We start from the raw sequence: 16,872 nt of genomic DNA, 5'->3' as shown, positions 1-16,872 counted from the left end.
CCCTACGGTGGTACGGCGAGCGCCTGGGAACAAGAATACTGCTAGCGCGCAGCCGTCATAAATGGCTGATGCCTGAGCCCTGGTAGCTCTCTATGTACGTGGTCTCCGCCTTGAGGCTGCAGGGGCTTCAGATATTAAACCTGGGATAGGTGTGCGTGCTGTAAAATGTCTGGAAGAGGAAAGCCTCCATTGAGGACCATGTGACCCCCACCCTGCATCCTTCCACACAGCTGCTGGGGGCCACTGAACAGGTGAATCTGCAGATTTGTTCATTCAAACAGGTCTATGCAATCATTCAAACCATTTTAAAGTGTTCTGACTTCCGATTGTTTTCTTTTATTACAGTTAGTTAGTTTTATTACAGTTACTTAGTATTTCATAGCTCCCAACTGTCCCTCTTTTGGAGGGACAGTCCCTCTTTGGGAGCCCTGTCCCTCTTTCCTCCTCATTTGTCCCTCTTTCAGGACTTTGTCCCTTGTTCTGTGTAAATATATATATTTCTCTACTACATCCGTTAAATTGATATATTACTAATTTTAAAATGTTAATATGAAGGAAAATGAAACAGGATAGAAAGGATCAGAGTGGTTTGAATTATAAAACATATTTTTCTTATGACATCTTTATGGTATGCGTGACTAGAGTTGTGATCAGGGGTATGGCAAGGGCGTGGCTTAAGTGTCCTTCTTTCATCTCAAAAACTTGGGAGGTGGGAAGTGATGAGAAACTTCCGTTTCTCATCACTTTCTATGGTGCGGGGAAAATGGTCAGGTTCCGGGTCAGGTGTGGCGGCTGGAGCCTGTGTTCTGGAAAAATACTGCATGTTGAAAAAATCCTGAACGCAACCCGGACCGCAGACCGGATCCGGATCCTGACAGACGGACGGATGTGAATGGATGCATTGAATAACAATGTATCTATTCACATCCGGCCTGTTTGTACAGTAAACGGTGCGTTCCGGGTCAGGGGAAACCGGACCTGGAACGCTAGTGTGAACCGAGCCTAAGGGCCATAGAATCCAGTGTAGCACAAAACTGATGCTTAGAGTGCATGGTGGCATAGTGAGCAACACGGTGGCGTAGCGGTTAGCATGCTCGCCTTGCAGCGCTTGGTCCCTAGTTTGAATCCCAGCCAGGGCACTATCTGCACAGAGTTTGTTCTCTCCCTGTCTGTGTGGGTTTCTTCTGGGCACTCTGGTTTCCTCCCCACATCCAACAAAAAAACCCATGCAGATTTAATTGGCTTTCCCCTAAACTGGTCCTAGACTAGGATACATACACTACACAATATAAACATATGCAGGGCCATGCAGAGGATCCTCAAGGGGGTGGTGCTCAAATTTGAAAAAGAAGCCCTAATCGATCAATCATGCTAAATTGTGTATGTAATACCCCCTGTCAGGTTTGCCTGGTCACCTGCTACGAGTCAGACTGTATGCCCATTGTCAGGAACCGGCCCTGCGGCACGCCTGCAGATACGGTTCCTGACTGTGGGTTTGACCAGATCAAGAGGGGAAGCAGCCTTAGTTGAGCTAACACAAGGATGTGACCCCCTCAGAACACTTATCACTGCCACCACTAGCTGTTGCTAGACACTTCCAATCTGCTGCCGAGTGACCTGCACGCAGTCCGCGTTTCCGTATCTGGGTCAGCTTTTGTGCATTAGGCCAAATACGGAAACACGCACGCACGCGCGCTATGAGCGTTGGCTTAGTACAGCAGAAGTCAATCTTATTAAATAAATATTTAATATTTCAGAAAAAAGTGGAACAGTGCAGAAAAAAATATATACAAAAGATTTACAAAAAACAAAGTAAAAGTTACAAAGATACACAACAAGACAGGTTGCAGAAACAAAAGGGAAGTAATGTTACCAGCGTGTAGGTTAGAATGTTGTTTGCGGGAGAACGCAATCTGACCAGGTCAGGGCAGTTTTAGCGTCTTTTGCTATCTCCGAGGAACTACAAGTTGTGACTATCCTAGCTGATGTTTTATAGCAAAATTTGTGGCCCGGGGCCACTCAAATGTCCAGATCCAGGAATAATCCAATTTCCTCAGGTGTGACAGCACATCCTTGCTGGCTATGACATGCCACTTCAAAGCTTTTCCTGTTTATACACATACACTTCAAAACACTTCCAGCAGGCTGTCATATGTAAACTTCAAACGTTCCTGTGTTAGCTTCCAACTGTCCAGACTCATTTAGTCTGGATTGTATATTGGCTTGTTTACATATACACAAAGTTCAAAGCAATGCAAGATCCAGGACATAATAGAGGGTTGTTACCTAATTACCTGTACCCAGAGGAACTGAATGCAAATGTAGTTTCATTGACATACAATCACATTAGCAGCTTATTTGAGCCAGGTGACAATAGTACACATCTGAGACAGTATTTTACAGCAGATCAAAGGTGAGGACAGGACTGGCTATTGACTAATTAGCCATCTCCTAATTAGAGGCTAGGTAGACAGTCCCTAATTGAATGTCTAGGTTAATTTGCCTATCCAACGTAATTGATCTAGTCAAATGCAGACAATGGTAGCTTTTCCTGCTGGACACTGAATGCAGAGTTAATATACATACAGGAACTCCATGAACGCCACCTGGCTCTGAGCAGACATTCACATATGACAGAGGCCGAAAAGGTGAAAATATGGCTTCCACGAGATACAATATGGCTGCTGTGTTCTGCATATTACCGTACATATCATCATCACCACATATATCCTCACACCCATATGACTGACCTATAACCCAGCCCTAACACCTGTAAAAGCTTCTGCCTAATACAACTACAATACCCTGCAGGTAGATGGAGCATACAGGCTGGCAGACAGAAATAACCAAACACAGCAAAGCAAGTAATGTAATACACTGAATAGTCACCTGAGGCCTGTAGGCTGAAGCAATCCAGGCGAAGACAAGGTAAAAAGGATTGGCTGAAGTAATCACTAGACAGATGCAAGGTGAATCAGACCAGGGTCGAGGCAAGCAGCGTTCATGCGTATTCTTTTAACAAGCCGGGTCAGTAACAAGGTATCCAATACAGAAGCGTGGTCAGGTGCAAGCCAGGTCGATAACTGGTATCCAATCTAGAAGAAGCTTAGTCAAGAGACAGGCACAAGTCATCAGCAAGACAATACTTGGTGTGAGTGCAGTCTCGGCAACAAGCGCAGCATACTCTATCACAGGCGATAACTGAGGGCGCTCACCTTACATTTATGTTAGCACTAACCAATCAGATCCATTGGTCGTGGATTCTGCTGCCCTGAGAGGCTGAGCTTTTCTCTGTAGCTCTGCCTCTCCCCGCCCCTCTCTGTGAAGAAAGAGAGGGGGGGTGGCGATCCGCCGCGATTGAGGTTAGAAGAGGCAGAGCTGCAGCAGAGGGCTCTGCCCCTTACCGGAAGCGCCGTCCTTAGAGCCCCCGGTTTAGCGCTGGTGAGAGTTCTGAAGCAAATGCTAAGGGACATTTAGCAATTTTTTTTTTTCGCTTCAGACTCTTTAACACACACACACACACACACACACACACACACACACACACACACACACACACACACACACACACACACACACACACACACACACACACACACACACACCCTACCTCTTTATAGCAGTATCAGGCAGACTGTGTCTCCTTCCAACAAACTCTTTTGGCGCCACCACCCGTCAAATCAGCAGTCATAGGTGCCCACTATTAGAGTGGGGACAGTGGAGCCCACAGTGGAGGCACATATTCGCCTTTCATTACTGGGACCTCCTATCCCTCTAGATCAGCACCCAAGTGGTTTCCAATATGCAGTGGTTGCTAAGCATTAGTAAAAGCATAACTGCAGTGAGTGCCAAGGCGCAGTGGGTGCCCAGATGCAGTGAGTGGTAAGTGGTTGTATGGGTGGATATCAAGCAACATGTAGGTCTTTATTGCAGGTACTCAGTCCCTTGTGAGTTCTGGGTGCAAGTATTGGATGTCATATGTGAGTGCTTGGTGTTTGTCTTGGGCACCAAGTGGAGGCTTAGTGCACCTGGAACTACTGCAGATGAAACATGTAGGTGATGGGTGCAGGTACTGGGTATCACATAGGTGCGAATACTTGGTGCCATGCCTGCACTGGGTGCTAGCTATGGGTGGGCATTGTGTCATGTTGATTCTGAGTGCAGGTACTTTGGGTGCTAGTACTGGTGATGTGAGTGCAGATAGTGGATGCTGTGTGCAGGTGTGAGTAGTGAGTGCCATGTCGGGGCTGCGGGCAAGTATTGTGCCATGCGGGTGTGAGTACTGGGTGCCAGCTATGGGGTGAAAGGGTGCAGGTACTGGGTGTCATGTGGCTGTTTGATGCAAGTACTAAGTGTCATATGGAGGCCGGATATGAGTATTAGGTTCAGGGTGCTTGGTGCAGGTACTGGGTGCTTGCTATAGTGGGGGTTACTGGTTGAGTGTAATGTGGTAGCTGAATATTGGTGGGATTGCTGTGGGTGCAGGGAGTTGGAGGTCACTGTGGGTACTGCTAGGAATGGCCTAGTTGCTGCTAGGGGAGGTAGAGGTCAGTGTGGTTGCTGGGGGGAAGGGTAGGTCACTGTAGGTGCTGAGGGGGTGGGGGAAGTAACTGTGGGTGCTGTGGAAGGTAGAAGTCAGAATGAGTGCTGCAGGAAAGGAAGGTCACCGTGGGTCCTATGGGGGAGGTAGAGGTCAGTGTGGGTGCTGGGGGAAGGAGAGGTCATTGTGAGTGCTTGAAGAGGTCAGTGTGGTTACCAGTGGAGGGAGTAGTCATGGATGCTGTGTGTTGGGAGAGGTCACTGTAGTCGCTGCTTTTGGGATGGGTGGTCCCAATGGGTGCTGCAGGGGACAAGAGTGTAGCCGCTGGGGGAGGGATAGGTCAATGTGGGTGCTGGAGTAAGCAGGATCACTGCTAGAGCTGGGGAGGGAGAGGTCACTGTGGGTGCTGGGGGAGGGAGAAGTCGCTGTGGGTGCTAGTTTGCAGGGCTGTGGAGTCGGTCCAAAAATCCACCGACTCCGACTCCTCAGTATAGGATTCCACCGACTCCTCGACTCCGACTCCTCTAATTTGCATATTACAATTTTGTTGATTAAAAGTATGTAACATGAAATTCATCTCTTAACTGCCAACGCTTAGGAATTTTACAAGACAACTGAAGTGAGAAGGATATGTAGACTACTATATTTATTCCCTTTAGACTAAAACTAGTCCTTGGTAAGAGTACTTGTAAAAGGTACAAACCGGAACAAAGAACATCTATCAGGCCCTAGGCAATGTAACTGTGGGTACATGTAAGAATGATGTGCAGGTACTCTGCAGGGGAATGAGGAGATTGTAAACAGACAACACCTCTGTGTTCAATGTGCACAGCATTCTCAGTGGATTCCCTGCAGCTCTGTGGGGAGTGCATATGTAGAGTATAGTACTACTGTGTAACAAAGTAAACCTGAGACAGATGAAATTAAAGTTTTATACATACCTTGGGCTTCCTCCAGCCGCCTTTAGGATAATCAGTCCCTCGTTGTCCTCCTCCACCACCTGGATCTTCTGCTATTAGTCCAGGTACTTGAGCCAGTCGGGCATAGTGCGCATGCACACACTCCGCCGCCAGGAGCATACTACACCTGTGCAGCACTATTGCGCAGGTGCAGAATGTTCCTGGCTGTGGGAGCGGCATGCGGCCGGACAGCGCTGGCTGGCTGAATTACCAGGACTCATAGCAGAAGATCTGGGTGGTGGAGGACAGCGAGGGACTGATTAGCCTGAAGGGGGCTGGAGGAAGCCCCAGGTATGTATAAAACTTTACTTTTCATCCGTCTCAGTTACCCTTTAATTTGTAGTCACCAAACCAAATTTTAACAACATATCAAATTATTTGATTTCATCAGCAAAGGGAGTGCATACATTTGCATAAATCAGCATCAATGCAGAATTACTTCCATCTCATTGACCATCTCTATTAGTGACAAGGCTACACATCAGGCTTTATTCTTACAGCATAGATGTTATTTAGTATATATAAAAGATTCCTGTGTACACATCATATATACAGTCACAATCAGATATGTATATCTGACCTTAAAAATACGGGGACTGCTTTATTGAAGCAGCACAAGTAACTAATTTTGATTGGTTTATTTCATTTTTGTGGACTAAGCACAGCTATTACTGTATATATACATTATTTTTAATGACTATTATCTGAGAAATAGAACATTTTATCATATTTTCTATTTTAATTACAGTTACAAATTCATTAGGAGTCGGAGTCGGTGCATTTTTTCCCGACTCCGACTCCAGGCACCCAAAATTGCCCGACTCCACGACTCCGACTCCACAGCCCTGCTAGTTTGAGGGAGAGGTCACTGTGGATGCTGGGGGAGGGAGAGGTCACTGTGGATGCTGGGGGAGGGAGAGGTCACTGTGGATGCTGGGGGAGGGAGAGGTCACTGTGGATGCTGGGGGAGGGAGAGGTCACTGTGGATGCTGGGGGAGGGAGAGGTCACTGTGGATGCTGGGGGAGGGAGAGGTCACTGTGAATGCTAGGTGGAGGGAGAGGTCACTGTGGGTGCTAGGTAGAGGGGAGAGGTCATTGTGGATGCTGGGGGAGGTAGAGGTCAGTATGTCACACTAGGATTGTGGGAATGCAAAGGACACATCCAGAACGTTACTGGGAACAAGACAGTAATAAGGGCATGCATGTTGCCTGAGATTTGGGCTCCGTCAGAGGCCGTAATGTAAATTAAGACTATAGTGCCACTCGGTGAGTAATTTGGGTGTCGCTTAAAGCCGTGGCCCAAATTACGATAAAAAAAAAAAAGGGCCGCTAGCCATAGCTGGAGGCCAAATTTGCGTCTTACCCCACTGAACAAAAGCTTCATGTGGGGGGGGGGGGGATAGTATTTAATGTTGCCACAGCTGGATGAGCATTTTGCTTTCAGCTGGAGCCCAAATTTGGCACATTCATTCATGCACACCCTGGGGATGCCTTATCTTTCTGTTCCTCCCAATCACTCCAACTCATCATTCACTGTAGAGAGTTGATTCAGTGCACTGCATAGTGCGGTCCTGAGCATATATGGCAGTGAAACTCCATATTGGCAATGTAGTACATACCTGATCTGATAAGAATTGCTTCGCATATTTTGTGTCTTGGAAAAAAGACATTACACTTGGCTTGTTTCACACTGGTTTCTTTTTTGTTGTAGATAAGATGAAGGCCTTTTCAGAGTCTCACAAGACGGTGTTTGTGGTGGATCACTGTCCCTATATGGCAGAGTCCTGCAGGCAGCATGTGGAGTTTGATATGCTCACAAAAAATCGCACACAAGGAATAATACCACTTGCGCCAATCTCCAAATCACTATGGACCTGTGCGGTGGAAGCATCTATGGAGTACTGTAGAATAATGTATGATATCTACCCATTTAAGAAACTGGTAAGAGTCACAAATCTTTGATTTCTTCTACCCTTTCTGTCTACAGAATTTCTCTTTACTATATCTGTCATTTTATTTTTCCTTTTCTTAGGGCTGGTTCCCACTACAAATTGCAAAATTAAATTGCTAAGGGCTTTTTATAATATATTTATAATATTTTTTAATTTTAGCAACATCTTCCAGGGCAATATCTGTTGATTTTTAAAGCTCTTTTGAATTTATTGCTAGCAAGTTGTACAGCGATTGCAATTTCCCCAATTGCCATTCATTAGCCTAGTGCTTTTGGAAACCCCATCGATTCCAAAGCATGGCTGAAACGTCTCCTGTGGGCTCCAGCCTTTACTGTGTGACTCTTTCTCATATCTTTTTCTTTCTTGTTTCTCCCTCTCTTTGCTCTTCCTTCTTTGGCCTTTTTGCTCTCTATTGTCGTCTTGGTTCCCCCCTCCCACTCATATTTATTTTTTTTCCTTTACGTTTCCTTTTTTTTTTTTTTTTTTTTTAGGTGAATTATATAGTTAGCGATTCAGGCTCTCGGATATTGAATTCCTGGGCTCAAGAGGACCAAAACCTGCAAGATGTAAGGAAACAAATTATCTTTATGCTGTTGAGTTGTGGAATCTGCTGCTATTATCAGGCTTTACATTTAGTTCCAAGATATTTTCTTTAACATAGGAGATTCATACGTGCAGCTCTGTAAAAGGGCATATGCCCAAAAAAGTGCCTCAACAGAGATTGTTACAATCAAGTGATGTAAATTAGGCAGCATATGATTCTGTCCTGCCGGGACGGTTCGGACAATAATCGCTGTTAGTTGTTAGTACTGAACGATAACAATCCATTCAAAGTACTTATGTGTAGCAAATTTCACACTCTTGGGACCTCATTTTCACGTTTCCAGTAATGATCTGATCAGCAGACCGTCGTTGTGCCTTTGCTGAATTCAAATGTGCGTTATAATTTGCTCATCACTAGTCACCGCGTCGCTTGTTTTGCCATGACGGCGGTCTAGCTTGTTTATAGCGCTTTAGGGAATGTGATATTGTTTTTTTTGTTTTATCCACTGAGGTTTAGTACTAAAAATAAAAAGCAAAGTTTTTTCCTTTAAGAGAACCAGAGACGAGGCACCCTCATGTATTTTACTACATTTATCAGTGGGAACATGACAGTAAACACCTTCTCTGCTTTTAGTTTCATTCTTACCTGTTTAATTAGTCTATTATCAGCTGTGATAAGAATCCTGACGGGCTCAGTCTAGGTTTGACCTGGAATCATTACAGCTGAGTCACTCTTCTGTGGAGTCTTTTCAAGCGCAAGCCTGCCCACTCCTGGCTCAGATTTCCTGCTTTGCATACTGAGAACACTGATAAAATAGGAAGGGGCTGCTCCTGCTGAGAGAGAATCTCTGAAACCGACAAGTGTGACTGCAATATGATCTGTGTGCACTCTGTCTGCATAGATAATGATCATTCCTATGAGGGACACTTCCTACAGGCAGCTGCACATCATACCAAAATGAAAGCACACAGATGAAAGGCTGCAGCAGCCTTTCTCATATAGCCTAGACAGCAGCCTAGTCTCATATAGCCTAGACAGCACATCCAGAACCACTCCTAACCGGGAAGCAGAAGGGATATGAGCCGGCGGCCATATTTGATTTTTCCTGGAGCAATAATGAATAAAAAAAAACTAAAAAAGGCACACCAAAGCGGCAAAATTATCAGGTAGAGCATTTATTCTTTACAAGCTATGGACTGATGTGTTTATTTTGTGTGTAACGTTCATCTCTGGTTCCCTTTAGCCCTTAAAGGGAACCAGAGATGAACGTTTCACACGAAATAAACATATCAGTCCATAGCTTGTAAAGCATAAATCCACTAAGGGCGCTTTCGGGATTTTTTTTTTTAAGCGCAGGTGATTTTGAAAATAGCCCTAAATGCACTTGTGCAATGATTCCCTATGAGTGTTCACATCTGAGCGGTTTGATTATGATCTGCTCACCAAAGTGCTGCCTGTACCATTTTTGGGGCGATTTGCCTATAATGGCAGGTACATGGAAATTGCAAAAGGCTTGAAAAAGCACTTGGTATAGCAATTTCCCGAGTGCTTTTAAGAATAAATACATTGTCAAAAATTCACATACAATTGGGATGTATTCTGTATTTATTCCATTCAGTTTTGGCAGCAAGAGGGCCCAAGGTCATTCATTTTATCTTAAAACCTTTAAAATTTCACAGATAAAGATTATGTATTTGCCTAGCTGAATGGTATTATGTAAAAGTTGCGAAGTTAATTTTTTTGTTTTTTGTTAGAGGATCGCATTAGTTCTTAAACATCTGCATAGCCACCCCATTTCAAAGTATTATTTTTTGTTTTAGTTAATGGCAGCCTTGGCTTCGATTGGTCCTCCGAACCCCCGGACGGACCCAGAGTGCTGTAGCATCCTTCATGGACTAGTGGCGGCGGTGGAGTCCCTGTGTAAGATAACAGATTATCAGCATGAGTCCAGGACCATACTGATGGAGAACGCAGATCGTGTGGCCAACAGAGGGCGCATCATCTGTCTCACTAACGCCAAGAGGTACAAAACTGCAGGCTAGTCTAGTAACAGTGTCACGTAGCCAGTTAGGCTGACAACAGCCGCTTGGCTCCATCATGTTTATCTTCTCACAATCAATGACAGGTTTGATCCAGAGGAGGCAGAGTGCATACATATGAATTGGGCGCAGGGTAAAGCCGATAAACTGCTCACCCCGTTCCTGGGTAAAGTGGATCCGAGATAAACTTTTACTCATTGCATAATTGTGTTCCTTTCATATAGTTTATTGGGCATTCCTCAGGCCAAATACTTTTTTTGTTTGTTTTGTTTTAATACTCTAATTCCGTATAAACTAAACAAGCCTCACACACAGCTTTTCAGAGAGCCTTGGCACTCAGTCCCAGGTAGCAGGGGCTTATGGGAGGTCAGTCTGGGCAGGAGGAGGAGGTCACTAGCCATTGATTTCAGAGGTAGAGGGGAGGAGGGGAGGGGACTGAATTTACACACAGGCAAGCTGATGGCATCTCCAGCCCTCAGGCCTGTGACAATGGGACAAACAGAACATGGCAGCCCTCATTGTATCACAGCAAGAAATAATCATAAACTTTTAAAGCTGTTTGCAACTAGATTTTCTGTGTAAACTATCTAAACTTCAGATAAAATACACACACACACACCCCACACCACCCCCCCCCACACACACACACACACACACACACACTTTGTTATAGTTACTTTTTTATCTCGGGTTCCGCTTTAATTGACAGCGGCTCTAATTACTATTCCCCTTCCAGGCCGCCATGGATAGTGGGGAGAGGTGTAATTCAGCTTCCAGCTATTGCTGGCGGACAAATTAGTGTTTTTATAGTAATTTGTGCTCCGTCTTCTGACTGTGCCCAAATTACTCACTGAGAGCCGCTATAGCCGTGATTCCCATTACAGCCTATGATGGTGCCAGCTGCACCCAAATCTCCTGCGCTGTTTTTACAGTGCTCGAGGCAAAATCCTACTTGGGCAGATCAGGTTTTCCTGACTGGATTACCCGCATACTTGTTTAAGGTGTGCGATTCAGATCCTACTGCAGCCAAAGGGATCAGCAGGAGGCTGTTACTCAATCCCTCGGGCAACAGTGTGGGGCCAAACATGTACAGAGGTGAGTGACATATCCTGTTGCTAAGCGAGGGGGCTGAAGGAGCAGTGCGCAGATGACTACGGATCGCTCATTATTTACATAAGTTGTAAAATCAGTCCATACCATTTTCTTAATGACATTTGTACCTAAAACCTAGCAACTTGTTTACTGAGCTTTTTGAACCTATATTGATGCACAGATTTTGGCAGGGAATTTTCCCTTAATGCCTATAAGATTGTGATTCACAAGGACATGCACAGTTGGATACACCTGTAGTCCTACCTCAGATGAGTTCTCCTTCACTTCACAGTGGCGTAGTGGTTAGCGCTCTCACCTTGCATTGCTGGGTCCCCAGTTGGAATCCCAGCCTGGGTTGTATCTGCATGGAGTTTGTATGTTCTTCATGTGTCTGTGTGGGTTTCCTTCGGACACTCCAGTTTTCTCCCACATCCCTAAAACCTACAGATCACTTAATTGGCTTCTTGCTAAAAAAAAAAATTGGCCCTAGACAGCCCTGGGCTGCCCATAAGGTGGGGTGAGACAGGTTCCTCAGGTAGCAAAAGTGGGGGGGGGGGGGCGCTAGGGTGGAGGGGGGTAGTAGCCAGGAAGGGGGAGCAGAAGGCACAGCGGTGGGGAGGGGGGGGGGGGGTCAAACGCCCTGCCCGCCTCTCCTGGGGCTCCCCAGGCCACTCTCCCCCTCCAGCTATGATTGCTACATTAAAAGCCGGCAGTGAGCGGGGAAGCAGTTACTCACTTCATTGCGTTCCACCGCTCGACGCGCCGCTTTCTGCAATGCCGCCCACTTCCTGCAATGCCACCCTCTGTGCTTTTGGGGGGGGGGGGGTGGAGGGGAAGAGTTTGCTTCAGGCAGCAAAAAGTCTAGAACCAGCCCTGGCCCTAGACTATGATACATACATACATACATACATACATACATACATACATACATACATACATACATACATACATACATACATACATACATATATGACTATGGTAGGCATTAGATTGTGAGGGACAATTAAGTGACAAGACAATGTACTCTGTACGGCGCTGCAGAAGATCTCAGCACTATATAAATACTAAATAACCTTTTTTTTTTTTTTACACAAGATATACTTTATTTTTTTTATTTTTTTTTTTACACAAGATATACTTTTTTTTTTTTCTCCAAATTGCCGCTGTATGCAGACCGTGAGCTATACAGGAATCCAATCTAACATAACATCATAACATAAATATAACCTGTTCATCTGTCGTTGTTGACGATGACCAAGAAAATCATACAAAATAGGTTGCGACGCAAAACGGCGGTCATGTGATCACGCGTGCCTGTACCCACATTGCGGGATCTCAGAAATGACTACTAGTCGCTCAAAAAATCATTGAAAAATCGTGAGGCGGGTACAGGTCTTAAAGGCCCATTATCACGAAAAAAGTAGGCAGTTAAAAGCTGACTGAACTGATGGGTTTTGGGCTAGTCCATCTCCTCATGGGGGATTCTCTGGGTTTTCTTTGTTCCAACAGCATTTCCTGAAGAGCAGTTGCAAAGTTTAACTGACAAAATAGTGTGGAAGTGATTAGGGAGGCTTGCTGGTATCTTACTATTTTGGCAGTTAAACCGCTGTTCAGAAAATGCTGTTGAAAACAAAAAAACACTCTGAGAATCCCTCATGAGGAGATGGACTGGCCCAAAACTTGTCGGTTCTGTCGGATTTTAACTGCCTACTTTTTTTCTTTTTGCGACAGAGGTCCTTTAAGTGTAAACTGTGCTATAGGAAAACATGGGCATTACTTTGAAAATCAGTGGTCCTTTCAGTTATAACTGAGAGCAACTGATTAAAGGTGGGTACACACGTCAGATAAAAGCCTTTGGAAAATGAAAGATCAAAGACCAATTTTACCCCCTTCCATGTAGTATGAGTGCATACTCTACACAGTCTATTCTATGGAGCTGAACTCCCCATCAGATAGAAATCTTTGCAAGATGCTGCACACAAAGATGCTGTACACATTCAACAGATCAATATCTGCAAAAGATCCGTTGCTGCAAAATGCATTCAAAGTCTATGATATCTGCAGATCTCATACACTCCTTGTTTAACGGACAATTATCTGCAGATCAGATCCACCAGGTTGGATCTTCAGATCGGCAGATAATTGTCTGATTTGCAGATGATGGTCCGTTAAACAAGGTGCGTATGAGATCTGCAGATATCATAGACTTTGAATGCATTTTGCAGGAACGGATCTTTTGCAGGAACTGATCTTTTGCAGATACTGATCTGTTGAATGTGTACAGCATCTTTATGTGCAGCATCTCGCAAAGATTTCTGTCTGATGGGGAGTTCAGCTCCCATAGAATAGACAGTGTAGAGTATGGCTCTCATACTACATGGAAGAGGGTAAAATTGGTCTGTGATCTTTCATTTTCCAAAGACTTTTATCTGACGTGTGTACCCACCTTAAGTGTGAACAGTGCCTTAGGGCCTCTTTCCACTACACACAGATTGGATGCAGAAAAACTGACTCCAATCAGGGCCGGCCTTAGGTTTCACAGCGCCCTGAGCGAAACCTGATTTTTGTGCCCCCCCCCCCTTCATACTCTTCCCATGTGCATATACACACACGCAGGCACGTATACACACACAGAACCATATGAAATTCCCCTTTTCTCCTTTAGATATCTCCTAGAACAGTGGTTCCCAAACTTTTTGATGTTGTGACACATCAAGCCAAATGCTCAGATCTCTGTGACATGTCACGTATGTATAATAGAAAAAATACTATTAATAACCATGAATGGATGGAAAGAGTGCATTATCCTGAATACACTTAAAAATGAAGGCTAGAACCTTTCAGGAATATTAATAAAAACAATCAGTGGGACAGTTAGCCGCCCTCCCCCCCCCCCATTTAGAATGATAGCACAGCACTGACAATTTGCACCACGCGTTATAGCCGCAGTGCGCCCCCCCCTAAAACGCCCTCAGACTCAGTATAGGTAGGTAGCCAGGTATAGATGCCTCCAGTATAGGATCTCATGCTTAGGTGCACTCAATATAGGTTGCCAAGCATAGGTGCCTCCAGTATAGGAAGTTAGTTGAAGGTCTCCATCCCCCCATAGGTGGCCAGGCGTAGGTGCCTCCAGTATAGGTAGCCAGGTGTTGAAGCCCTCAGTAAAGGTAGTGAGAAATAGGTGCCCTCAGTATAGGAAATCAGGTGTAGGTGCCCTCAGTATAGGCAACCAGCTATAGGCGCCCCCTTGAAAGCTGGCACCCTGAGCGACCGCTCCAGTCGCTCATATCAAAGGCCGGCTATGACTCCAATGAATGCCTATGGGCCTGTTTCCACTTAACGCAATTTTTCTGATGAAGGTTTTCCCATAGGCATGCATTGGAGTCAGTTTTTCTGCATCCAATCTGCATGTAGTGGAAACAGGCCCTGAGAATTCCCCATGAGGAGATGGACTGGCCCAAAACCTGTCGGTTCTGTCAGATTTTAACTGCCTACTTTTTTTGCGATAGTGGTCCATTAAGCCAGTACCTAGTCAGTAAGGAGACCTTGGGCAACACTCCTAACACTGCTGCTTCCTACTGATCATGCCCTTGTGGCTGCAGCTCTAGTGCTTTGCGTCCACCTGGAGAAAAGCGCAATAGAAATGGTCTGTGTCTTGTCTTACTATTAATGCTGTCAATGCAAACTTGTGTGTGAGTGAGGCTGATTGCTGTAATTCTCTCCTCTGTATGTTTGTGTTTGTAGCGATAGCCATGTTCAGATGCTGGAAGACTGCGTCAACGAGACCATACTTGAGCACAACAAGCTGGCTGCCGGCTCTGATCAGTAGGTGGACACAAGCTGAATGCAATAAATTCCATGCACAGCAATCCATATAGAAAATAGTTTAATTTTTACTTTGTTTTTTTTTTTGCACAGTCTTATGCAGGTTCAGAAGTGTGAGTTGGTGTTAATTCACACATATCCTGTTGGAGACGACAGCCTAGTGTCGGATCGGTCCAAGAAAGATGTAAGTTGTATTACCCACGCTTAAAAAGTAAAAAAAAAAAAAAACCTGAGGAGAAAATAAACTGATGACATAAACCATTGCATCTATAGTACTAATCTTAAATAAGACTTTAATGGAATCCCATATTCTTATTTAGGCTTAAAAAATGTAAAAAAAAAAAAAAAACCTAGTTTGAATGATGATTTTTTTTTTTTATTTTTATTTAGTCCGCTCCCATATGGATAAATCTGCAACTATTGACTTGTATTATCTGTTCTCTTCTCTCACAAGTGGTTTATTAGCCACACAGTGTTACTGTAACTGCTTATCAGTTATGACTGCAGAGCAACTGTCATTAGAGCCATAGTTCTATGTAGGACTGGGGCTGTACGTATTCCATCATGTTTTGTGTCACTTAAAGAGAAACTCCGACCAAGAATTGAACCTCATCCCAATTAGTAGCTGATACCCCCTTTCTCTTGAGAAATCTATTCCTTTTCACAAACAGACCATCAGGGGGCTCTGTATGACTGATATTGTGGTGAAACCGCTCCCACAAGAAACTCTGAGGACCGTGGTAATCCTGGCAGTTTCCAGTCTGTGAACCTTGTTGCATTGTGGGAAATAGCTGTTAACAGCTGTTTCCAACTGCCAAAAAAGCATGCAGCAGCTACATCACCTGCCAACAGTAAAAAGTCACCATGTAATGTCAGAATGTAAATCGGGGATTTAAAAGATTTTACAATGGGCAAACACTGACTACATCATGTATACATCCATTATTGTAAAAATGAAGCACTTTTTTTTATTACATTATTTTCACTGGAGTTCCTCTTTAAAGAGGAACTCCCCATAAAGCCTTCACACTGTTAGCAACGTGGTTTTCTTTGCACAGTCGCTCATGACCTACTTCCTGTTCTTGTTCCATGTTAGCTGTAACGTAGGGATGCTGGGAAATTTAGTCTAGAATCTATTATTTTTCCTACTTTTATTATCACGCCTAATTTAGCTGCCCACCAGCTGAATTCAGAGGGTAGAGGAATAGAACTAAAGTGGACTTGAACAATCACTTTTAGCCCGTAAATAGTTATTCTGTCCGTTGTGGGAACCCAAACAGCAATAAGGGTCTGACAGTCATTTAATCCTTCCCCTCTGTATCAAAAATGAAAGCGTAAATATTGCATTCATGTATTTAACAAATGATAGAGGTTCTGTTCTCCTCATTTATCTCCAGCTGTCCTCTGTGCTGACCAGCGAAGTTCACAGTGTCCGCGCCGGCCGACATCTGGCCACCAAACTCAATACCTTAGTGCAGCTACACTTTGACCTGGCCTCCACCACCATCACTAACATCCCCATGAAGGTGAGTCCTTCTCTCTCGCTGGTCTCAGTCAGCATCACTCAATACATTTTGCGCCTTTCTGTCTACTTTGTGTTTTTTTGTTTTTGTTTTTGTTTTTCTTTTTTGTATATTTTTTTTTCTGTTTTTGTTTTTCTCTCCATATCACATTTTTCTGTTTTTCACTAGCCCACACTCAGTGTCTGTGATCAGGTCAGTACATCTTGGAAAAGAACCCCTTTCCCCATCCGCAAAACAAGTGACCCTGACAACAGAACTATGTTACAGGCAAAAATTGGTTTAAAGTTGTAGTGTGCTTTTACTTAAATCTGTTGAAATGTCTTACGATGAGGCCCTAATCTATAATGTACTATACTGGAATATCAACCCCGTTTAACTATACTGATGTCTCCTCCAGT

The 16,872-nt window shown here is 44.4% G+C and overlaps 1 protein-coding gene across 2 annotated transcripts in view; it reads left to right on the top strand.

Moving 5' to 3' along the window:
• INTS13 (integrator complex subunit 13) overlaps positions 1–16,872 on the top strand; it is a 62,081-nt gene that overhangs the window by 6,450 nt on the left and 38,759 nt on the right. Inside the window, exons 2-8 of one of the 2 annotated variants that reach the window (XM_068277596.1) lie at positions 7,211–7,440; positions 7,943–8,017; positions 9,816–10,018; positions 14,871–14,951; positions 15,045–15,135; positions 16,349–16,477; positions 16,643–16,666. In XM_068277596.1, coding sequence (XP_068133697.1) covers positions 7,216–7,440; positions 7,943–8,017; positions 9,816–10,018; positions 14,871–14,951; positions 15,045–15,135; positions 16,349–16,477; positions 16,643–16,666 — 828 coding nt within the window. In that variant the 5' untranslated portion in view covers positions 7,211–7,215. The remainder of the gene's footprint in view (positions 1–7,210; positions 7,441–7,942; positions 8,018–9,815; positions 10,019–14,870; positions 14,952–15,044; positions 15,136–16,348; positions 16,478–16,642; positions 16,667–16,872) is intronic. The other variant, XM_068277597.1, reaches the window with a different exon arrangement.

Source organism: Hyperolius riggenbachi, chromosome 3 (assembly GCF_040937935.1).
Source record: "Hyperolius riggenbachi isolate aHypRig1 chromosome 3, aHypRig1.pri, whole genome shotgun sequence".
In the NCBI taxonomy this organism is placed as follows: domain Eukaryota; kingdom Metazoa; phylum Chordata; class Amphibia; order Anura; family Hyperoliidae; genus Hyperolius; species Hyperolius riggenbachi.
The sequence above is the reverse complement of the archived record's forward strand: the minus strand, read 5'-3'. Positions and strand labels throughout refer to the sequence as shown.